At 40.8% G+C, this 24,466-nt stretch overlaps 1 protein-coding gene across 3 annotated transcripts; it reads right to left on the reverse strand.

The window, feature by feature from the left end:
* Positions 1-21: 21 nt before the first annotated feature.
* maml1 (mastermind-like transcriptional coactivator 1) lies at positions 22-22,670 on the reverse strand. Of its 3 annotated transcripts, none has more exons than XM_023289905.3 (6): positions 22,315-22,670; positions 21,173-21,482; positions 10,935-12,296; positions 7,794-8,024; positions 6,550-6,679; positions 22-4,034 (listed from the first exon to the last, which is right to left on the reverse strand). In XM_023289905.3, the coding sequence occupies exons 2-6, from the start codon at positions 21,473-21,475 to the stop codon at positions 3,013-3,015; spliced, it is 3,048 nt and encodes a 1,015-aa protein (XP_023145673.2). In that variant the 5' UTR covers positions 21,476-21,482; positions 22,315-22,670; the 3' UTR covers positions 22-3,012. The 3 variants fall into 3 exon arrangements, with proteins under 3 accessions (XP_023145673.2, XP_023145672.2, XP_023145671.2); XM_023289904.3 differs by having other exon boundaries at positions 10,935-12,290; positions 21,173-21,672; XM_023289903.3 differs by having other exon boundaries at positions 21,173-21,672.
* Positions 22,671-24,466: the final 1,796 nt, after the last annotated feature.

Consider the following 24,466-nt stretch of genomic DNA (forward strand, 5'->3'; position numbering starts at 1 on the left):
CACAAACACACAGAAACCAAGTTGTTTCTAAAGAACTATATTTACATAATACTCTTGTTTTACAGAGAACCATATCAAAAGTATAAAATACTTACAAAAACTCCGCTGCAATATATAAAAATAACTTCTATCTTCTCCAGGTCATTAGGAAAGGCTTACATACAAAAAAATATATTTATAGACATTTACACAGAGCCCCTTCACAACAGTTCAACCCAGAAAGGTCCGGAAACCCAAGACTCGACCGGAGGATCGGAGCGACGGAAACACGAAACCAGCCCCAAACCAGCGTTTATCAGAACGGTACAAATAAAATACACAACGAGTCTGCAAAAAAACACAAATCCTTGAACAAGTCAACAACAGTACAGTAGATAGGACGACCGCTCGCTGGTCCGCCTTAAACGGGACGACGGCCGTCAGACAGAGGAACGAGAACAATGAATCGTCGCTGGTCTACGGAGACGAATGTAGTGAGAACCGTGTGGACTCAACGTAAACAGCGTCCAGATTTAAACTCATCAGAGCAGCTTTAAGTCTTTAATGTGTTTGTTAGAAACTCCAGGAGACGTTTTAAATTGAGGAAAAGTCCGACAGAACATCTGATGCTAAGATTTTAATGTTCATTAATTTAAAAAATGAAAAGTTTAAAGTTAATTTTCTTGTTTCTTCGGAGGTGGTGGAGCTGCTGCTAACGATTATTTTCACTGTAGATTGCTGATTATTTCATAGAACAATCGATTAGTTTGGTCTAAACTGATCAGAGCAGCTTTAAGTCTTTAACGTGTTTGTTGGAAACTCCAGGAGACATTTAACTTCAGTAACAGTCTGACAGAAGCTCTGAAGTTTCATTTCTTTATCTCTAAACCAACCAGAGCTGCGGTTGATGATTTTTCTCACATCTGTTGATAATTTTCTGGACTGAAGCATCAGTTGGAGGGTTTTAAACAGTAAATATTAAACTCTACACTCGTTATCAAGGCAAACCGGGACCATTAATTTTCACTTGTTACTGAGAATAAAATTCTTAATTTGAAGATTAAAGAAACATTTTGCTGTTAGAGCTGCAGCTAGCTTCTATTTTTACTGTCAGTTATCTTCTGTTGAGTCTCTAAAAGGTCAGAAAACGGTGAAAAATGTCGACATGCGAAACATATCGTTTTTAATAAGACTGAAATAAGACTCATCACAGCAGCAGCCGTCGTGTTCTTGTTCAGATTTTAACAGATTTTGAACAGAAGAGACGCTGCAGATTGAAACTGCAGCAGAAAGTTTTCAGTGATGTTTAACTCCGAGGGTCTAAAAGGTGTTGAGAGGGCAGAGCGGAGCTGGTCAATGTGCTTGTTTCATCTCATTTTAAAGGACCACTTCTCTGTTTCTGTAGGTTTTACAGTGACAGGATGATTCTGAACGGACTAAAGAGTGAATCTAAGTGTTGAGTTTAAAGCAGATCTAACATTTGTGCAGCGTTTCCTTCAGACAAAAGAGGAGAAACGTCTCATTAAAGACACCGACAGCCACCAGCAGAGCGATATTTCTCATGAATTTAACTCCGAGCTGCTGGAGAATCACTCCTCACGACTGCAGATCATTTTCCTGAACACAACCAGCTGAAGTGTTTCAGATATTTTAATATCCAGCAGCACTTCTCTGCATGTATTTCTCTACAGTATGAAAATCAGCTGGCTGGAGTCGTAATGAGGCAATAACAGTAAATATAGAGATGGGATCAAGTTTGGAGTCTTTTTTTTTTTTTTTTAAATCAAATTCCAGCTTAAAACTTGCAGTAAAAGACGTACAAAAACACAGAGCGGTCCTTTAAAATGACTCGTGTCGGTTTCCTTCAAGCTGACGGCCTCTAGGTGGCGCTGTGGGGGCAGGTACAGTGGTTCAGCACTGAGCCATAGGTTCAGTAGTAGTCTTAGTGCCACTCAATCCATAAACGCTGCAGTGTGTGATAGAATATTTATATATATTTATATACATACACACTACTAATCTCCATGTACAGTCAGTCTGCAGCCCAACAGGTTTACACTCCTGGTAGAAACCAGTCAGAAACCAGTCAGAAACCAGTTTAACATGGTTTGGTAACTCAATGAAGTGAGATCAACTTTAAAGGAGGAACATCTTCAATCTGTTCTGTTGCTACGGTGAAAAAAGTAAAACCTAAAGTAATAACAGAAGTAGATTTAAGTTATGATATCACAGCTGACGGCCTTTAAAAGCAGCTGAATTATCCAATATTAACCAACATCCTGTAACGACCTGTAGTTCCAAACACTGATTTTAAATAATTTCTCAGCAGATTTACAGAGGTTTGGTTTCAATCAATTTCTGTTAGGGTTTGATTAAATTAGCAGAAACTGCAGAGAATATTTGATATTTCATCCATCTGCCAGTCAGTTGTAGAGAATGAAAACTAATCTGGACGACAGGAAACAATCTGTAGAACTTTCACCTCCAGCTGAAATTAAATATTGTGATTTAATCCTTTAAAACCAAAATAAAACATTATTGGCTGCTTATTTTATCGTATTTTTAACGTTCACCATCATTTCTTTGTCACAGATAACAATTATTTCATACTTGATCAGTAAAGATGTAAATCGATCGATCGCTGCCGTATTGGAGGGTTTCTACTGGTTTCTGCAGGTTTCATGGAGACTTTGGTTCTACCAAGAGTGTGGTTCTGGTTCTGAGTCTGGTTCTGCTCAGCTGTGGGTCAGCCGACACCTTAGTTTACTCTAAAGCAGCTGATCCACTGAGCTGACTGACCTCTGAGCCCTGGCTGCTGATTGGCTGTTCTCTGATGACCCTCCTTCCTGTTTCTTGGTTACAGTGATCTGGCGGCGGGTCCACACGCTGTGGGTCGACGTGTTCTACCGACCGGACCGAGCTTCAGTCGGATCACAAACACGTCGTCCACAGTTGGAGAGCAGAGAGACGGAGAACGAGGCCTCAGCTAGGCGGCTAACGCTAACGGCTGCAGGTCCAGGTGCTCCAGGTGTTCTAGGGGTGGCTGGCTAGCAGCTCGTCCAGGTCGGCCATCCACTCCTGCGTGCTCTGGCCCTTCAGAAGCGAGTCCACCAGCTCGCTCTCGGCGGCGAAGCTTCCCGACGCCACGTTGTATCCGAACGACACCTGCTGCTGCTGCTGACCAGCAGTCCTGCTCACCTGGTATCCTTGGTTACACTGTAGTCCCTGGCGACTGTTGCCCTGCGGCTGTCCGAACGCCGCCAAGTCAGAGAGGACGGCCTGGTTCTGATTGGCCTGCTGCTGCTGAGCCTGCTGCTGATTGGCCATCGGCTGGCCCAGGCTCTGGGGGTTAGGTGGCGCCCTCTGCTGGGCGGCAGCCATGTTTGTCTGCATCATCTGCTGCCCGGCGTTCAGACCTCCCATTGGACGTCCAGCAGGGTTGGAGCCAAAAGGGGCGGAGCCCGGCGGCATCTTGGCCATGCGCTGCTGCTGCTGCATGTGGAAGGCGCTGGGGGGGCTGCTGAAGGCGTTGGGGGGCAGGCCTGCGTTACTGGAGGGCGGCTGGTTGGCGAGCTGCTGCTGCCAGGCGGCGTTCTGACCGCCCGTCATCCCGCCGGGCATCGACCCAGAGAGGCCGCCTCCCATGCTGCCCTGCATGGCGCCCGGCATGCGGGCGGCGGCGGCCAGCTGCTGCTGCTGCTTCAACATGGCGGCGTTGGGCTGCGCCTTCAGGTGCTGCTGCTGCAGGAGGTTCTGCCTGTAGGAGGCGCTCATGGCGCCCAGGGGCTGGCGCTGCAGGGCGGCCTGCTGAGGCGGGTGAGCCGGGTGGGCGGGGTGCAGGTTCATGCTGCTGTAGCCGGCCCCGCCCCCTCCACCACCACAGGAAGAAAGACTGATGTCAGCCTGGCTGGCGGCTGGGGGCGGAGCCACGCCTCCCGCCGGCCCTCCAGCCTGACCCATGTTCATACCCAGCATGCTCTGGTTCTGAGGGAACATACGGGAGCTGGGGGCGGGGCCTCCCATGGAGCCGATGCTGCTCATTGGCTGAGAGGATGCTGTGAAGAAACAAGCAGCTGTTAGACAAATAATGAACATTTAAATAATCACTACAGAGTAATTATTATTATATACAGTGATGGAGAAACGTTTTGGGACACCTCAAACATTTGCATGTATTTGCATTAAGAATCACTCTCAGGTCTTCAAGTGTAATTTCAGTCACAGCCATAATACTAAACAAATCCTAAAAAAAACATGGAAAACTTAAAATTGATTGGTTCCATAAAAATAAGAAATTTAGAGTATTGGGTCAGTTTGGTAGAATTTAGTTTTGGTAGTTTTTCTTGTCAACAATAAACAAAAATAATATCTTTTGTATTTGTTTGTGTCTGTCTAATGCAGTCCACCTTCTGAAACACGAAAAAGATTTTTCCACAAACATTTCATGATAATATTTGAGATTGTGTAAAATTTTAAAGGTGTCCAAACACTTTTTTTCCACCACTGTATGTTTTTGTTATGTACGTATGTTTTTGGAAGAAAAGGGCAAAATATAAACGCTGCCGTTAGAGACGCAGTAAACGACTATTTTAGAGCTCGATGAGGTTTGAGCTGCTGACAGTTCAGTTACTTCCTCTCTGTCCTGATGCTACAGTTCCCTTCATTTTCCATTCAAATCAGCGGTGAGCATCATTTACACATCGGCCGAGAGAATGTTTGTCCTGAACGTCACGGCAGCAGCCACAATATCCACAATATCCATCATAATATCCATCAGCAGATGAAACTGATTAAACTCTTCCTTCTGTAGAACAAAACTTTATTTCTGCTCCACTCATAAACTAGGGTCGGATTTCCACAATGCAGAATACAGTAAGCTCTAAACCGTAGCATCTAAATAAGGGTTAGTCGGGTCTGAACTTTAATATTTAAACCAGTCAGGTAAATTTGTATAACATGTCAGGTATTAAGCTTAGTAATTAAACTTGTTCGGTGAACTTGGAGTGTCTAATTTCTCTTTTGGAAAGCTGTTTTAAATGTGATGTTTAATATTTTCCGTGTGTGAAAATCTAGATTTTTGTTGCAGCATAAAGAAACGAAAAATCTGAATCCTTAAAACCTGTAAGCTGTAAATGTTGGTATTTTTATTTTCCACTTGCGTTTGTTGGTTCACGTTAGGACTGAATTTAAATAGTTTTCGGATAAATTCTCATTACTTTAATAACACTAAACACAATTTACAACATTTTAAATTACTTTATGTGTCACCATGAATAAAATAAACTAAGTTGTCAGTTTTTGCATCATTCTGCAGCACAAAAAGCAGAAAATGTTCCTTCAGTTGTGTTCAAAAATCATATTTAACATATTTGAATGTTAGCGAAGAGAACACAGTGGAGTTATTGTAATGCTGCAGTTCGACCACACAGATCAGGTGATTTGTTTTTTACATAAATTCCTCCTGCCAGACGTCTTCCTGAACTGCAGGTCTATAAAGGCCATTTATCAGTGAATCGTCTCCATTCTGAAACTTTTAAGCAACATTATTCAAAAACGGACCAACAGATTTGGATGAAATTTTCAGTGAAGGTCAGAAACGACACAAAGACCAAGTGATTAGATTCTGGCAGTGATGCGGCTTAAAGTCTGGATCCACGGATTTGTTAAAGATTTCTGTATCATTGCCAGATAGTGGCACGGCATCACGGTAACCATGACAACAAGTGAACACTACATCACATGATTGTGATTCTACTACAAATCCACTGCTGAAGACTTATCAGGACTTATCCGTCGGAAATGATTCACGGAACAACTAATTAACCCTCGTGTCGTCCTGCAGGTCAAAATTGACCCGTTATAAAGTTTGAAAATGTGGGAAAAAAAACATTTTCACAGTGAAACTTCTGATGTCCACATTTTCAACATTTTTAGGAAATCTTTGAGCATTTTTTGGTGGAAAAAAAGAAATGTTAAAAATGTTTCTTCAGAACATTCACATAAAAATCAACCAAAATCCAGCGAAATTCGCTGGATTTTGGTTGATTTTTATGTGAATGTTCTGAAGAAAATATTAGAAGTTTTACTGATATATATGGAATCAGTTTAGATATTTTTAGGATTTTTTGGAAGATTTTTACTAATTTTTTGAAAATATTTACAAGAATTTTCTTGCCAAATTTGTTTTTTAAAATAAAACTTTTCAGGGAAACTTTTAAGGAATTATTGGAATTTTCTTCCTGAAGGTTTTGCAAATTTTCAGAAATTTGGGGAATTTTTTTGCTGAATTTTTGTTTTTTTTTTCAGACAAAGAAACAATATTTTTTGGTGGCCGTAAATGAAGACAGCAGGAGGGTTAAATTGCGGGTGTGTTTCTGAGTCCCATTGTGATTCGGTATCCGTACATAACGTCCACATGCAGAACACACACCTGTGTTCAGTGTGAGGTCATTGTGTTTGTGGGTTCATCTATATTAAATGGACACATTCTACCGTGTCGTGATTTCTGATCATCAGTAAGTAACAAATAAATGGCGAGCTGTTTGTGCTGTGTGAGATCACTTCCTGCACCTGTAAACTGGTTGACTGGCTGCTGAGGGAACGGGTTCTGATTGGCCGGCGGTCCCGGCTGGTCCTGGTACTGAGGGGGAGGTCGGGTCAGGTGTCGCTGCAGCTGCTGGTCCTGCTGTCGCTGCTTCTCCTGAAAGAGACGCCAGATTCTTCATTAGAAACAGAATCTTTACCACGGGTTTAATAACTGAACATTTAACGACAAGGTTTCACAGCTTCGTTACAATGTTAGGACATAAAATTAACCTTTTTGAGGACATTTCTGAGCAATTTCTACATGAACTGATTTGTTAGAAATGTTAGAAAACAGTGAAAAACGTCGATCAGTGTATCCCAAAGATGACAAATGTCTTGTTTCATCCAAAGATATTCAGTTTACTGTCTAATAGGAGGAAAGAAACCACAAAATATTTTCATTTAAGAAGCTGCAATCACAGAATTTAGACTGCTTAAAAAACACATCAATTCTTCAATTGATTATCAAAGTAGTGGCAAATTTAATGTTGACAATTGATCAGTTTTCCAGTAAACCTTTTGTGTCTCCTGCTAGTCAGCTTGGACATTGTTGAGCCTCTCTGCAGTGGATTTTCATCACACTGTGCTCCATTTCCGCCTCTTTTACAGTCATCTTTCATCTATTTGAGTTCATTCTGGATGTATTTAAGCCTGGTTCATGGCTTTGAAGATATTCTGCATCTGTCTGTGGTTCTCTATTTGTGCTAAAGTTTCCCAATGTTCAAGACGACAAAGATTTACAGTTCAGAGGAGGAGATAAACCAGAGAATCTAAGAATCTGAACTGACTAACCAATCATCAAACTAGTGGCTGATTAATTAGTTAGTTAATTCATTAATTAAACAGCAGAAACATTGATCACTGCAGCTCTATTTGAGGTGTGGTTTTAGCTCTATGAGCCAACAGCGCCCTCTAGTGTCTGGAATGGGACACTGATATTTTTATTACTATTATTACTTATTTTAATTTTTGTCTCCTCTTCTTTCTAGTTATTTTATTTTTCTCTTTCTTTATTCCTAGAGTGAAAACAACAGCCAAATCCAAATTCCTTCTATGCTGTGTACGTAGACGGCCATTAAAGTTGATTCTGAGTGTGTGGACTGGAGATCCTCATTTCAGCCTCTCATAGTCCAGAAGGAAGTCTTTAAATGTGTTAATATGTTCAACCAACAGCCCAGAGTCACTGAGTTTCCAGAGAGAGGAGGTGAAGAGCACCAGGTGAGTCATACCTGTTCAGCCATGAGTTGCTGCCTCTGCATGTACTGCTGCTTCTGCTGCTCCAGGATCTGCTGCTGCTGCTGTTTCAGAGCCGCTGCCACCACCTGGCTGTTCAGGTACGCCTGGTTACCCGCCATGGCGTTGGCCCCCGGCTGGGCCGACATGCCGTTGTTCCCGGGTGCTGACGTCATGGCGCTGGCAGGGCCGGGGCCGTGAGGAGGAGCCGGGTACGAGTTCTGGTCCTGTTAGCCACAAAAACGACGGTGGATTTAACGTTTTAACAGGAGAATTTGGAGGTAATTTGTAAAGGAACATAATGCAGATTCATCTCTGTGGAAATCTCCTTAAATATACACGATATTCTGAAACTGGAAACGGAGCAGAGCAGCACCGCTGCTGGGAAAAAATCCTAGAGGAAACACTGTCATTGATAAAGTTACTGCAGATGAAGAAGTCGCGGGGATTTTGTTCAGATTTGGTTCGTTTTATCTGGAATGATCCATTTGTCAAACATAAACAAGAACAAATGTTTGTCTCTCACATTACAAACCAACACAATGGTTTCACAGACCTGGAAAGTTCTGGGAATTTCAGGTTTTCTAGGACATGTACCATATTCCACAGCTACAGATGCTGCTTTTTAAAAAAATGTTGTGTAAAAAAAAAATGTATATGTAACATGTGAAGTTAAAGCAAATTAATCATTCAGTTTCTATAAAAGTGATTTAAAACAGCAGGAGCAGGACAGTCTATTTAGACTGTTAGTGTCCTCCAGAGGCTGCAGAGTTTATTACAGCCACTAAAAAGAAAAGTTTGGGTCAATATTTGGATTATTTATTTGTTGTCTGTGTGACTAAAAGTTTGTCCTGATTGTGTCTCTGCAGGAAAAGGGTTTAACAGTCGTTCTGGATCCACGTCGGGCTGTCTGATGCCACCATCGAGGGACAGAAAGTAAAGTTTGAGTAAACGGATTAAGGGTTGTGATAATAAAGTGTGAAGTGCAGCAGGAACATGGTGTCCCGTCTGCCCAGAGGAAAAACACAGGCGGCAGCAGCAGTGGCGGCGGCTATATTTAAATCCAGAGAGGGAATATGAAAGGCTGCTTTGTCACGGCCTCCTCCACCCCCCTCAGAGAGCCTGAGCAACCAGCTGCTTGACCCAGACGCTCACTCTGAGGCTGGACGTTAAAACGAGGGGCCCGGTGGAACAAAAGGCCTCGTTGCTGCTGGACGGACACCAGTACGACCAGCGACACTCGCCCTGGAGCTGCACGTTTACCTGTTTATGAACCCTAATGTATTCTAGTCTGTTATTAGAGTCACTCCAGGGAAAAAAAAAATCAATCAGACCCTCCCACCTGACGCTCTGACGAGGAGCTTTGACCCTGAAAAAGTCCCTGGAACTTGTTGTGATAAGACACAGCTGCCCAGTGCTTCAGCGTCTTATCTTATCTTTACGTTAGCCAGGAGTCATTCCACCTTAAATCAGCCACATCTGAACCATCTGACTCTCAGAATCTACAAAAACTGTATTATGGTTGTTGAAGCCATGCAAAGTTTTAGCTTCTTCAGGTCTGTAAAACCATTGTCTTGGTTGTAATACAAGAGAGGAAAATTTGTTCTTGTTTATGTTTGACAAATGGATTATTCCAGATAAAAAGGAACCAAATCTGAAGAAACGTCCTCCCTGAACCTCCTCAGAACCATCTGGTTCTTCATCTCCAGTAACGTTATTAACGTTCAGAGTTCTACCTTCATACTGTGAATATTTCCAGAGTTCCAGGTCCTTGAAGTCCATAGAGGTGGGTCCAGATAGACACATGACATTTTAGGAGGAAAAACACATCTGAGTTCAGGTAAAAACTGCCACTAAAATAACTAAAAAAGCAGGAAAATCACCACAAAAAGAAATCAAATCAGCACAAAAGACCCAAAATCACCACAAAAAGAGGTAAGTCACAAAGACACACAAAATTTCCACAAAAAGATGCAAAATGACCAAAAATAAAAGGTAAAACGTACCACAAACAGACACAAAATCAGCCCAAAAAGAGACAAAATGACCACAAATATGGTTCTAACTATGACAAAATGTCCCCAAATCACCACAAAAATAGGTGAATATAATACGGAAAGACTCAAAATCTCCACTGAAAGATGTAAAATTAACACAAAGAACCATCTGGTTCTTCATCTCCAGCAACTTTATTAATGATCAGAGTTTACAGGACTTGAATATTTTCCTTCAAGTCCATAGAGGTGGATCCAGATTCATCACTTGTTAATGGACTTTTTTCATCATTTCTGAGCCTCAGAACTTCATCAGTCCAGCAGAAAGAACCATGACATGTAGGAGGAAAAACACACCTGAATTCTGACAAAAACTGACACTAGATCAGTTTTACATCCATCCAGGTGTCACAGTCTAAACACTAAATCTGTTTTTGTTAATTTTCTCTATAACCACCTTTGAGCATCAATATTATGGGCTGTATCGGAGCTGCATGTCACAGAGACAAAACTTTCACAAAGACACGTAAAACAATCAAAACGTCACTAAAAGGACAAAAATGAGACACAAAATGTCCCAAAACATCAAAAACAAAACAAAATAACGATCGGATCAGTTTTACATCCGTCCAGGTGTCGTAGTCTGAATACTAAACCTGGTTTCTGTTCAATTTCTCTATAACCAACTGTGAGCATCAGTATTATGGGATGTATCCTAGTGTGAACAGTTTAGAGTCCTAGAAACCATCACTGGTACTCTGGATGTGCTGCTGTTTTGTGATAACTCACCAGAGAAAAATGTAAAAAGTGCATTCTGGGTAAATTTTCATTGTAGCTCTATGAAAATGTCTGTATTTATGGAAAAAGCTCCAGCAGAGTGAGACGTTTTCCTTCTAACTGATCAGCTGCAGGTTCACATTCAGAAGAATTACACAGATGAGATGAAAATGTCAGAAAGTCAAACTAGCAGACAGCTTGTATTTATCCTGCTGTTTACCAGTTTGCTCAGCTAAGTTTACCGTTTTAGTTTTTTAACCACTAGATGCTAAAACGTTTAATCTGCCCTGAAGAGAATCTGAGCAGCTGCTGTTTCTGCTGCTGGTCAGACTGAGGCGTGTTGGAGGTGGTTTCAGAGCTTCTTACCTGTGAGTGCGGTATGTGCTGCCGGAAGTTCATGCTGTTCTTCTGTTTGATCTGCTGCTGCTGTCGGAGCAGCGTCAGCAGGGCCGCCTTGTTCTGGTTCTGGGCGTTGGTGGGCCGCGGCGGGCCGGGCCCCGCCTCAAAGTGCGACAGAGGTTTGGTGTTGTTGTAGTTCAGCATTGCGGTCGGAGCCTGAGCTCCAGCGGCCGGCGGGTGGCTGAGGGGCGGCCCCGACGTCAGGTGACCCAGCATGTTGGGGTGTCCGGAGGGCCCCTGCATGTAGCTGCCAGCCCCCGCCTTGGGAGAGCCCTTGTTGGGCTGACCGGGCATCAGCAGCGGCTTCTGGGGGTTGGTGTTGAAGTCCTGCGGGTACAGGGAGGGGCTTGTGGGCTTGTCCATACCAAAGCTGGGCCCTAGTGAGCTCTGAGAGGTGTTGGCCAACTGGGGCCACGGCGAGGGGTGGGCATGGGGCGCCTGGCTGTGGAACTTGGCCCCTGGCTGCGGCTGCTTGTGGATCTGGCCGTGGAGGTGCTGGGCTCGCTGCTGCTGGGCGGCCAGCTGCTGGAGCTGCTGGGCGGGGGACAGGTCTTTGGGCCCCGGGGGCCCCGGAGGGAGGAGGTGGTTGGGAGGAGGCTGCAGCTGCCTGGGGGCAGGAGCCGGCTGGGAGGGGGGCAGGGCCGGAGAGGAGGCAGAGGAGGAGGCAACAGGGGAGCTGGTGGGGTGAGGAGGTGGTCCGGAGGAGGTGGACCTGACGTGGGGGGAGCCGGTCCGAGAGTCCTGCTCGAAGACGGCCGAGGCCGGAGAGAACTCGGCCTTCACGCTGACCAGATCTGGAGGGAGGAGCCCCGACGACTGGCCTCCTCCTGCTGCTCCACCTGATGCTCCTCCCACCGACGCTCCTCCACCAGAAGTGGGCGCCAGCTCCAGCGGGTCTTTGCGGTCCTCGAAGCCGTCGTTGAGGATGTCCTGGATGTCCTCGTAGGCCACGGAGCAGTTCAGCTCCTCCATCAGCTCCGTCCACTCCTGCTCATTCAGGTTCAGGTCAGGGAACAGGCTGTTGTTGCCGCCGCCTGACGGAGGCATGATGGGCAGGATGTCGTCCGGCTCCTGCTTCATCTCCTTTCGATGGAAGTCCGACCCCGGCTCCCCGCCGACATCCGCCGTCTCCCCCGCCGGCCCGTGGGTCCCGTTGGAGCTGAGCGAGTCGGTGATGCCCAGTTTGGAGTCCAGCGGGGAGCCGTTGGTGGTGCCGTTGTCCAGGCAGGTCTTCTTGTTGGGGGGGAAGCCGTCGCTGTAACCGTTGACCTGATCTCTGCCCAGCGGAGAACCGGCGCTCTCAAGCTTCCTCTTCACCGTCTCCTGCAGCTGGACACAAACACAACCAGAGAATGAATGACAGATGGGTTATTGATACTTCAGACAAATTTTATCAAAGTTCTTGATATTTCAGACCAATAATATCCAGGTTATTGATGCTTCAGATCAATAAAATCCAGGTTATTGATGCTTTTTTAGATAAATATCTACGTAATTGATACTTTTTTAGATTAATATCCAGGTTATTGATGCTTGTTAAGATAAATATCCAGGTTATTGATGTGTTTTACAATAATATTTAGTCCAGGCTCATAACAACTTATCAGGGCCTCTTATTTTTTTTCTGACCAACAGTGTTGTATGATTTAAAAAACTGAGAAAAAAGCAAACCTGCACCAACTTTAGTTCACATCTTAACTTAGAGATGTCATCATGAATGGACTAAGAGCTGTGGAACAAAGCCAGCTGTTGACCTGTGACATAAGCTCCATCTGTCAGTGCAGCGTTGCAGCTGCAGGGGGCGCTGCAGCAGAGCTGCAGGTCAGACAGCTGTTGCTGCTGTTAATAGAATCGGCTGCAGGCAGGCTTGCATAACGCTGACAACAAAGAGCTTCCTCAGAGCAGTCAGCAGATCGATGTGTCCACTCTGAGGCAGCTCCAGCGCCGGATCTGAGAGCTTCCTGCAGCACATCAGCTGATCCTCACACGGTTTAGCTGCCAGGAAACCGTCCAGGAAACTGTCCACACCTGCAGCTGGAGGAGCAGCAGCAGCCAGGTGAAGCCAGCAGAGCAAACAGATGCGGTGTCTGTGTGGCTGATGATTATATTTATCAGGTTAGCTGCTCAAATATGTCCCCAAGTATGAACTCAGGTTAGTCTGATCGGTCCAGTCTGAAGACTTTTTCTGTTAGTATCCAGGTTACTGATACTTTCTATAAGATCCAGGTTCTCAACATATTCTTACATTATAATCAAGGTTTAGTTTTTTGTTTTTTAACACTTTTAAAATGTTAATAATCAGGTCATTTACGCTTTTGAAAATTAATGTCCAGGTTATTGACACTTTTTAACATTAATATCCAGTTTTGGTGTACTTTTTAACATGATTATCCAGGTTATTGATGCTTTTTATGTTAATATCTGGGTTATTGACACTTTGGAACATTAATATCCAGGTTATTGACACTTTTTAATATTAATATCCAGTTTTGTGGTACTTTTTTACATTAATGTCCAGGTTATTGACACCTTTTTTATATTAATATCCAAGTTATTGACATTTTTTACATTAATATCCAGTTATATGGTAATTTCTTACATTAATATCCAGTTACATGGTACTTCTTTACATTTATTGACACTTTTTTTCCATGTAAATATCCATGTCTTTGATACTTTGCTCTATTAACACCCTGCTAACAGTTTTTTAGATTAACATCCAGGTTACTGATTTTACATTCATGTGATGAAATCAGACAGAAAACAAAGGGAGACAATCAAAGCTTGCGCCTCATTGAGCAGAGGGAGAAAGGCGACGTCTTGTCCAAAAAATGCTGAGAATTTCCTGATGAGCCTGAGCCCAGCATCCAAACATTTGGACGGCAGCTCTGAAGTCCTGCCCCATTCTGCTACAGATGCACTTTATTTCCTCACGCTGTAATCATGTGACTCCTCAGATTCACACCGAGGGGTCTCAGGGTTTAGTTTAGTGTCACTTTAGTGTGTTTTTCTCGACGTGGTTTCATCCTCCTGTCTAGGAAAACCTCTGCTCCTGTCAGCACAGATAAAAACACCTGCGTGGGAGTGCAGATGTTTGTTGGCTTCATATTCTCAGAGTCAGAGGAAAAAAAATCACACAAACCAGCGCTTATTCAAATGACTTTTAGTTTCTGTTACTCCCTCACCTTCCCTCTCATGTGAGCGCCTTGGTTTCTCAAATCAAACTTTCATCAGTAGTTTCTGAACCAAAACACAGCATGAGCAACCAAAACACTTCCTCATTAGTCAGTTAGTCTTTAAATCTCAGCTGTTCATTGATTCATTATTCAAACGGTTTTTAACACAAATTATTGGCTCTAGCTTCTATAAATGTGAGAGAGAGGGGAACTAAAAGGACAGGTTTTGGATATTAACGTTCCAAAGTGTCAATAATCAGGATGTTAATGCAAAAAAAGCATCAATAATCCAGATCTTTAGGCACCAGAAAGTCAATGTAGATAATAATGATCCAAAATGTCAATAATTTGGATATTAATGCACTTAAGTGTCAATAAACTGCGTATTAATGCACAAATGTGTTAATAATGTGGATATTAATGCACAAAAGCATCAATAACCACAATATTAATGCCCAAATGTGTCAATAACCTGTATATTTATGCACCAAAATGTCAATAACCTGGATATTAACGCACTTAAATAAACTGCGGATTAATGCACAAAAGCATTAATAATCAAGATATTAATGTCAAAAAGTATCACAAAATTGGATATTAATGTGGCAAACTACCTTAAAACTGAATATTAATGTAAAAAACTATCACAAAACTGGACATTAATGTAAAAAAGTACCACAAAACTGGATATTACCATAAAAATATACCATAAAACTGGATATCAATGTAAAAATATACCATAAAACTGGATATCAATGTAAAAATTACCATAAAACTGGACATAAATGCAAAAATTACCATAAAAATGGATATTAATGTAAAAAAGCACAACAAAGCTGCACTTTGTCCTTCATTTTCCCACAAGGGCAGAAGACAAAACAAAAACATCTTTGACCAGTGTAAAGACGAAACAAAAACATAATTTCTCTGAGCAAAAGGAACCAGAATTATCTTCACTGTGTCTTTACGGAGCAGATCCGTTATTCCAGAAAACTGGGATTCTGAACTGGACTGAGATTCAGGGAAACGAAACACAACCTGACGGAGAGAATCTGCCCCGAGGAAAAGCAGACCGGTGACTCACTGAACTCCTTCTACCTGAAATACAGGTCTGCTCGTCACCATGGTTACAGAGCTGCTTGGGGAAGGGGGAGGGGCTTAGTATACCAGTGGGATTATGGGTATTTGAGTCTGCAGACAGCTGCTCTGATCCAAACAGACAGAAGCTCTGGACAGTTTGACCTCTGCGTTTATCTCACACTGTTCCTTAACACAGAAGCAGCAGTTTAAACACCTCCGCCAATAGTATCCACGGCGACGCCGGCGGCCTTTGTTATGGCTAACAAGTGTGCATATTTATCGTGACGCCTGGCCGGCAGATAAACGACGATTCTGGTGATTCATCCTGGAATTTCTGGCTCTCGCTCTGCCACAAAAATGCAAAATATCTGGTGTGTTTATGTCGTCTGACTGCTGCCCCCGCGCATGTTTTCAGCTCTGAAATTCTTACTTTGCAGTGCTGGAATTTTAAAAATGTTTACTGCGTTGTTACGGCTCATCGACATCAGCAGGAACAGACGCTGAATTCTCACTATCAACCCTTCTGTTTGTGAATAAAGTAAAGAAATGCAGACTTTTCTGTTTTAGATAAAGAATAATTAGACTCTATGAAGGTGTCAGGTGAAGTGTTTCCTTCATTAAGAGTCAATAATAACAGGTGGTTGGTTTTTTCTGGTAAATTTGACTATTATTTGTTAATTAGATGAAAGTCACAGATAATTTATCTCTCCTGTTTGTTTTAAAAGGACTAAATAAGGATAAATGAAAAGTTTCGTCTAACTGCTGCTTTTATGTGCTGATTGTGAATCACTTCTTAAAGTTAATATGCAGATTATTCAGTCTTTTTAACGTTAATATCATAACATTACCATGATAAATAAATAAATAACATTAAAATCCAGGCTACTGATGCTTCTTACTTAAATATCCAGATAAATTACAATTTCTGAATGTTATTATTCACGTTAATTTTTTTACATTAATTTCCAGCCTTGTGGGACTATTTTATATTAATATCCAGTGTTTTGGCACGTTTTACATTTATATTCAGTTTTATGGTACATTTTTACATTAATATCCAAGCTATTGACACTTTTTTACATTAATATCCAGGTTATTGACACTTTTATATATTAATATGCAGTTTTATGGTACTTTTTTACATTAATATCCAGTTTTATGGCACTTTTTTATATTCATATCCAGTTTTTTGGTAGTTTTTTTACATTAATATCCTGGTTATTGATTTTTTTACATTAATATCCATTTTTTTGGTAGTTTTTTACATTAATATCCAGGTTATTGACATTTTTTCCATCAATATTCAAGTTTTGGCACTTTTTTACATTAATGTCTGGCTTTGTTGTACTTTTTTACACTAATATCCATGTTATTGATTTTTTTTACATTGATATCCAGTTGTTGCTTTTGTGTGCTGATTGTGAATCACTTTCTGTTCTGTGTATTGTCTGCAGCAGATTAAAAAGAACTAAGATGGAATTCAAGTTTAATACGTAGTTTCTCTGTATTTGGAGGGAAAAAAATTCACTTTTAGTGTCTCATTTTTGGAATATTTTGTCTTGTTTTTGTTATTTTTTTGTCTGACTTTTGTCGTTAGTCTCATGTTTTTGTTGGTTGTTTCTAATTTTTGTTGTTTTGTTTGTAGTTTTTGTCGTTTTGTGTTTCCTTTTTGTCTCGCCTGTGGGTTTTGCCTTTTTTTTGTTGTTTTGTTTCTTTTGCTGTCATTTTTTGTCTAGTTTGGGTCATTTGTGTAATTTTTTGTCTCGTTTTTGTCAATTTTTTTTACTTTGTAACTTTTTGTTTCATTTTTGTAATATTTTGGCTTGTTTTTGTTGTTTTTTTGGTCTTTGTTTTATCTGACTTTTGTTGTTTTGATTATGAGGTAAAATACTACATGGTTCAGTCCCAGATGACTGAATGTTTTGTTCTTTTGTAGACACTCTGTGATCTGTAATGTGTACATGATAAACTGCGGCATAAAGTGTCAAAAACCTGTATATTTACACACCCAAAAGTCAACAGCTGAAAGTCCCCAATAATATATTATTGCATGTACATCACACTAAATATAATTCATTTGGGCTTTTGACGAGAAGTTAACTCATCCAGATCCAAAGTTTTCAGCTTACTAGTCTCATTATTTCTGTTTAAAAAAAAAAAAAAAAGGTTTTCTGATTAATCTTTTGGCTCTGATGCAGCTGCCTTTCTTTTCATTTTTAGAGCAAATGTATATAAGCTCTAAATATCATCTCCTGGTGTCAATAGTTACTAAAAATCAGCATCAGTGCTAAAAAGACGTACCGTTTTATACCACTGGAACATTTTTCTTTACCATTTTTTGGGGGGTTAAAGGTAAATTATCAGGACATTAATCACTGGTGTGTTTGTAAAAGTGACTAAAGTCAATATACTGCTGGCTGTGAGATACACTATTTAGACCAGCATACATGACTTTATGTCACTATATATCAAGAAGATCGTAATATTTTGACATTTTACAAACAATATTACTAATAGATAAATCCAGTAAATAATCAACAATGAACATAATTGTTTAAAGCAGCCATAATATACTTAATTTCACAATATCTGTAGCTTAATGGCATTTAACGGTTGACATATTTTTATTATCTTACTGCGTTTGTTGTTGTAGAAGGTAGGAGTTATTAAGATGAATTTTTTTGGGTTTCTTTTCATTTTGTGCGATTTATTTTGCCTCTATGGTTTTGGAGCACGTCTAAAATAAATCAATAAATACAACAATAATAATGAATATTTACAGCACAATCTGCACCTTCCCCCAGTGACATCACTAATGACATCAGTGGAGCAGCCAATCATTTGGGAGCAGCTGTGATGTGGCCCCGCCTCTTCCTCCTCCTGCTACCACAGAGCGGAGTGAGAACGAGGCGTTTCTTCACAGCGTTAGTATTCAGAACCAACAAAACGAGCGGTGAGTCAGCTGTGAGGGGGCAGAGGGGGTTTCTGTTCACACTGAGTCACCTCTCAGGACTCCAGTCGCTGTTTGTCAGCCTGCTGTTCACTTAGAACACCAAGAACCAAAGCCTCCGTTCACTCTCAGCTCTTCCAGACCGATGATGAGGGAAGCTGCCCAAAGGAACCCTGGAGACTCCTCTGTGACTATTAGAACCTCCTGAAGGAACCCTCACTGTTCCTCAGTAACTAAAATCAGCCATCAGTCATTTCCTTACATCTAAAAGAAACTCCTCAGTGACCATCAGAACCTCTTAAAAGTCCATTAGATTCCTTTGAATGACCCCAAACTCTTATGAAGAGACACTAGAACTCCTCCTATATCAGTTCTAAATATCTATAAACATCCTTAGAACCTCCTCAGTAGTTATCAGAACTGTTTGAAGAACAGCTGAAAATCCTGAATGAATGCTTGAATATTTTACAGACATCAAAGAACATCACCATGGACACCAGAACCCCTCAATGAACCTCGTCAATCACCTCTGAAGTATCGAAGGATCCTTAGAACCATCTCAGCAGCCATCAGAACATTTTAAATTTGAGCTTAGAATTCCTGAACATCTTAAAGACCCATAAGAACTCGTCCACAGAAACCAGAAGGACGTTGAGTAAATCCTAAATCGTCTCTAAACATTAAGACGCTTTAAAGAACCTATGATGCTGCAACATCAAATCAACTGAACACAAGTTCAAACATTGGTACGTTTGAGACTTTATACTTAAAGTGTAACAAAAACAGCAACACCAGTTTATTTATACTTCAAACATGAGATAAACCCTTTAGATGAGTTTTCACCATATAATATTTGACTCATGAGCTGAACCCCACATTTAAAAATGATCCTATGAACAGGAAAATATTAACAACTATGACTGAGTTATTGTAAGCAGCTGCATTGTGCAGATGTCATTTCTAATAAAGTTTGTTGAGGTTTAATCTATGTGTTGTTTCAGCTGACTAATTGTTGCGTCTGTAAAATGTCAGAACAAGGACAACAGCGCAGTTTTAGTCTGAAGAGTCGCGACAAACCCAAAGAAAATCTGAAAAAATGCGTTGATTCATTTATTGTAAATCAGCTGATGTGCTCGTTAAATATTTGTTTCTGCTTTAAAAGACTAAAATAAAAAGACAGAGCAGGTCAGAAGTCTGAGGCTGGGATTTGGTGTCTTGCTCAAGGACACTTTAGCAGCATGAAGGGTTTGAACCAGTGTTTGTTGAAGCAACCACAGTCAGAGTGAAGGAAAACACGGAGGTCACGTGACCCGACAGCAAAGCCACAGTACAAATCTGTCAGAAGAACTTCCGCTGAACGAGGAGCTCACCGATCAGTAGTGATCGATGAGTGCGATCGGCTCTGATTTATGACCCACGCCGGCTGTTCAGGTCAGATGTGAGCTGAAACCACCCAGACACTAAACAGCTGACAGAGTCCACATTACTGCCTGTACCTCCAACCAAAACAGCCTCCAGCGCCGCTTCATCTGAAATGCTTCCTGGTGTTTCAGTGAGTTCCACGTAAACTGAGCTTTTCCAAAACAATGAACTAAACCACATCCAGGCTGCTCTGCTCACATCCTAAGTGCAGGATCACCATTTATCTGGATTTAGCTGAGATCAGTACTAAAGAAGGATGCTATGAGCGGCGCAGAAGCTTGAGAATGACTTCTGGGCAATTAGTAATGTTTGTGATCGATGATTAAATCAATACTTCCAAACCTGTTCGACTGTGAATGTAAATAAAACAACTTTACGGTGATTCTGGCTGCAGTAAAACACAGTGAGGGTGATGGAAAGGAGCAGGAGGCGGCTGAACGCAGGTTTAACAGGCTGAAACTGAGCCGCTGATGATGATGAACTAATTAGAGACTAGATCAGCATCATTATCAGTTTCTAATTAGCCCAAAATTAACATTAACAGGTAGATAATTTCTGTCAGGGTGAGTGTTCACAGCTTTGGTTGAAGGCTTCGCCATAAAAATAAACATGGCGGTTAAGTGTAATTATTGTGCCAGTTATTACTCAGAAAAAAACATAACGCTGGAATAAATGCAGTCCCTGATAGAACAGCAATAAGAAATAAATATGATGCATTGCTAAGAAACTAAAAGAAAAATAAGACTTTTGAGAAGCAGTTTGCTCCCAGTTGAACATTCAGGATGTTACTGGATTAAATCTGCATGTTTAGGAGCCCCTCCTGCTACATATCTCATACTAAAATTGAATAAATAAACCATCATTAGCTCTTTAACAGACTCTGGATTATTTTGTTTTACTGCCACTACCTGTCCAAAACATACTAAAGTGAGCTGGCGCCAACATGTCAAGCATCTTATTTACTCTGAGTCCCTCCAGTTGTCACTGCTGTTGGTTTATCCCTGTTACAGCAGCCTGTGTTCATGTGTTTGAGATCTAACATCCAGCCTGTTCCTCATGTGTTTCAGCTCTAACATCCAGCCTGTTCTTCATGTGTTTCAGCTCTAACATCCAGCCTGTTCTTCATGTGTTTCAGCTCTAACATCCAGCCTGTTCTTCATGTGCTTCAGCTCTAACATCCAGCCTGTTCCTCATGTGTTTCAGCTCTAACATCCAGCCTGTTCTTCATGTGTTTCAGCTCTAACATCCAGCCTGTTCTTCATGTGTTTCAGCTCTAACATCCAGCCTGTTCCTCATGTGTTTCAGCTCTAACATCCAGCCTGTTCTTCATGTGTTTCAGCTCTAACATCCAGCCTGTTCCTCATGTGTTTCAGCTCTACCATCCAGCCTGTTCTTCATGTGTTTCAGCTCTAACATCCAGCCTGTGTTCATGTGTTTCAGCTCTACCATCCAGCCTGTTCTTCATGTGTTTCAGCTCTAACATCCAGCCTGTTCTTCATGTGTTTCAGCTCTAACATCCAGCCTGTTCTTCATGTGTTTCAGCTCTACCATCCAGCCTGTGTTTTGGTCCCACTCACCGCTATCAGCGTGCTGGTCCGGCTCTGCTCCGCCGCCGACCCGCCGCTCTCTCCGTGCTCCGCGCTGCCGCCGCCTCCTCCTCCTCCGCCGCCCGGCGCTCTCTGGCCGGCCTGGTCGCCGCTGGTCTGGGGCTGCCGGTGCTTGTTGGACCGCTTGGCTTTGGCCTGCAGGCAGCGCTGGTGCAGGGCGAAGGTCTGCTGCCTCTCCAGCTCCAGCCGTTCCAGCGTCGCGTTCTCGTAGCGGCTCTCGCAGCTGTTGTGATGCTGCCGGAAGAGCTCGATCCTCCGGCGGAGCCGCTCCATCACCGCGCTGTGTCGCGGTGTAACAAAATCCGCCATCATCAATAAAGACTTGTAGTAAACTCCCGGCTCAGGTTTCGTCCATAAAATGCTGAATCTGGCTCTTTTTCACCCCCCCTCGCCCTTTACAAAGACTCCTGTGCTGGCTCCATGGAGGCGACCTTTGTCTTGCTAATGGCCTTCAGTCACAGCGGCACTCACTGCCGGAGAGGAAAATTAAGGTTTTTGGGTGAAAACCATCCAGCCTCCTGATTTTATTCACTTAAAGCCAGATATCTGCTGTAAACCAGCTCATTTAAGTTGCTGTGAAAAGCTACTGGAGCCACAATCAACCTGAGTTCAACCCAAATCAAAGGCACAAACCGCTGATTTAACTAAATCAACGCCTGGTGATTTTAATATGAACCCTTTAAATATTTTATTCTACATTTACATTTCATTCAGTGAAACAGCTTCGCCATCAGACTAGCTGGTGTTTGGGTTAAGTTAGCACATTCCTCCACTCTAAATCAAAGTTGGAGCGTCGAGTTTTCATTTAAAAAAACTCCCGAGCTGCCTTTAAAATGAGTTCGTTCAGGAGTTCGGCGGCATCAGCCTCCGGTTAGACTCCCGTTTCAGCGTTAACGGCTCCGCTAAGAGCGTCCTAACGGTTTAACAACTTGTCCCAAACTTTATTTTGCTCCAGTCCGATGAGTTAGCTCGGTTAGCGAGCAGGAGCTAGCTGTTAGCGTCACTAAAACTTGGCAGCTAATAAACAAATTATTTAACCTGGTTCAACAGCCCCACGCATTACAAGGTTTTTCGATTATTTAAAGCTTATTTTGGATTTTAAATCCACTTACTGTGAGAGTGTTGCCGTCCGCTCTTCCTACAGCATCTGTGTAGCAAACAGCTGATCCTCCGCCTCCCGCTAGCCGTTAGCCGCTAGCTGCTGTGTTTTGGATAGACGGGCTAACGTTATCTCGGCTAGCAGGGTTGGCTAGCCTCAAACGTTTAAATAAATCATTATACTTTAATTATATTTCTCCCGAGTCACCGCCGCGGACAATCCACCTCCCGGACGAGCCCGAGTCGGGATATGCGGGGATTCAGAGCGTGTTCGTCGGTAGAACGGGCTGATTCCGTCCCTCTGCGCTGCTTCTATTGTTTTCCAGCGGACAGGCAGGGCGACGCAGCCATCTTGGAAACTTTCTCTTTTTTTCCATCAGCAAAGGAGGAATGTCTCTGCTCCCGCCTCACGGATGACTGACAGCACCAACAGCCAATAGAGAGAGGGCATCGTGGCCGGATTTGACTGACAATCATAAAGCCCAATCAGAGCCCATATACCGCCCCCTCGTTTTGCTAGTAGCCCAATTTAAAAAAAAGTTGCATAAACACGAGGAAGAATTTAAAAATTAAGCACAAAACAGATGCACATAAATGCAGCAAAATAAATTTAAAAATGTAAAAATAAATTCTAAAAAAATTGACATAAAAATAAAATAAGATAAGTGAATGAATACAGAAAATATTAAATTAATCAGAAAAAGTAAAGATGCAAAAAAAACTAAAAAACAAAACAAAAAAACAAAAACTAAATATATGGACACAAAAAAGGGAAAAAGGGAAAAAAATAACTTGAAATAGAATAAATGATCGAATACAAAAAATGCAAAAATTATTCATTTGAAAAAATAGAATTAAAAACAAAAATTACTGAAAGAGTACATAGAAAATACATTTTTTAAATTAAATAAATGAATTACATAAGTCATTACATGAGCAAATAAAAATGTGAAAAATATTAGGAAATATTTTATAACACATTAAGTAATGAATCCAAAATATATAAAGAATAGATGCACATAAATGCAACAAAAATAATTTACAACAATAAAAAAATGGTAAAACGAGACAGCAAAAAATAAGATAAATTAATGATTATATAAAATTTATTAATTAGTAAAAAAAAAAGCATAATATAAAAAACTAAATGTATGGATACATATAAAGGAAATAAAAAAAGAAAATGTGAATGACAAAAATAACAGGAAATAGAATAAATGACTGAATATTAAAAAATTTAAAAATAATTCATTTGAAAAAATAGAGAACTAATTAATTAAAAAATAAAACGGAGTACATACAAACATATAAAAAAATATATAATACATGAGTACAGTAAAATGTGAAAAATATTTGAAAATATCTTATAAAAAACATTTTAAGCAATGAATTCAAACTACATAAAGAATTTAAAAATGATGACATAAATGAATGACTCCATTAAAATTTGAAAAAAGAATAATTAATAATAATTTTGGTGTTTGTGTCCACAGTGACAAAAAACTTACTAAATTGTTTTTTAAAAAAAAAACCAATAGATGTGTATAAAAAATCTATAAAAAACATAAGAAAATAAATGTAAAAACAGTACTAAAAATATCAAAATACAAATATTGTAAATCTAATTTATAACAAAATGAATACATACATAAAAAAATGTAAAAAATTAAGAATACATAAAAATTTGAAAGGTTAATAAAATAAGATGAACGTAAGCATATTTTAAAAAAGTTAACAAAATAAAATTCAAAAACGCAAAATTAATTTGAAAATATTTAAATAAAAAAAGAACATGAAAGAAATGAATACTTAAAATGTACAGAAAAAGAAATCATTAACTACTAAAGTATGAAAAAAGTTACCAAAATAGAGTTTAAAAAAATGAAAGTTTTTTTTAAATATTAAAATGTTAAATAAAATTTTATTAAAAAATAAACAATTAAAATTATTGAATGTCATTTCATTAATGTTTATTTGAAGATTTGTGTGTCGGTTCTTTTATACCTGATCACCTGAATGAGACTCGCTGTGAGCTCTGCATCCTGTAAATACACACTGAGAAAAAACAAACAAAAAAGCGAAGCAGTATTTAAAAGTATTTAGAATAATTACAGAAGAAAGAGCAGAAACGTGTAGTTTGTAGTGTGGAGGGTGAATAAAAACTCT

Source organism: Amphiprion ocellaris, chromosome 13, assembly GCF_022539595.1.
Source record: "Amphiprion ocellaris isolate individual 3 ecotype Okinawa chromosome 13, ASM2253959v1, whole genome shotgun sequence".
In the NCBI taxonomy this organism is placed as follows: Eukaryota; Metazoa; Chordata; class Actinopteri; family Pomacentridae; genus Amphiprion; species Amphiprion ocellaris.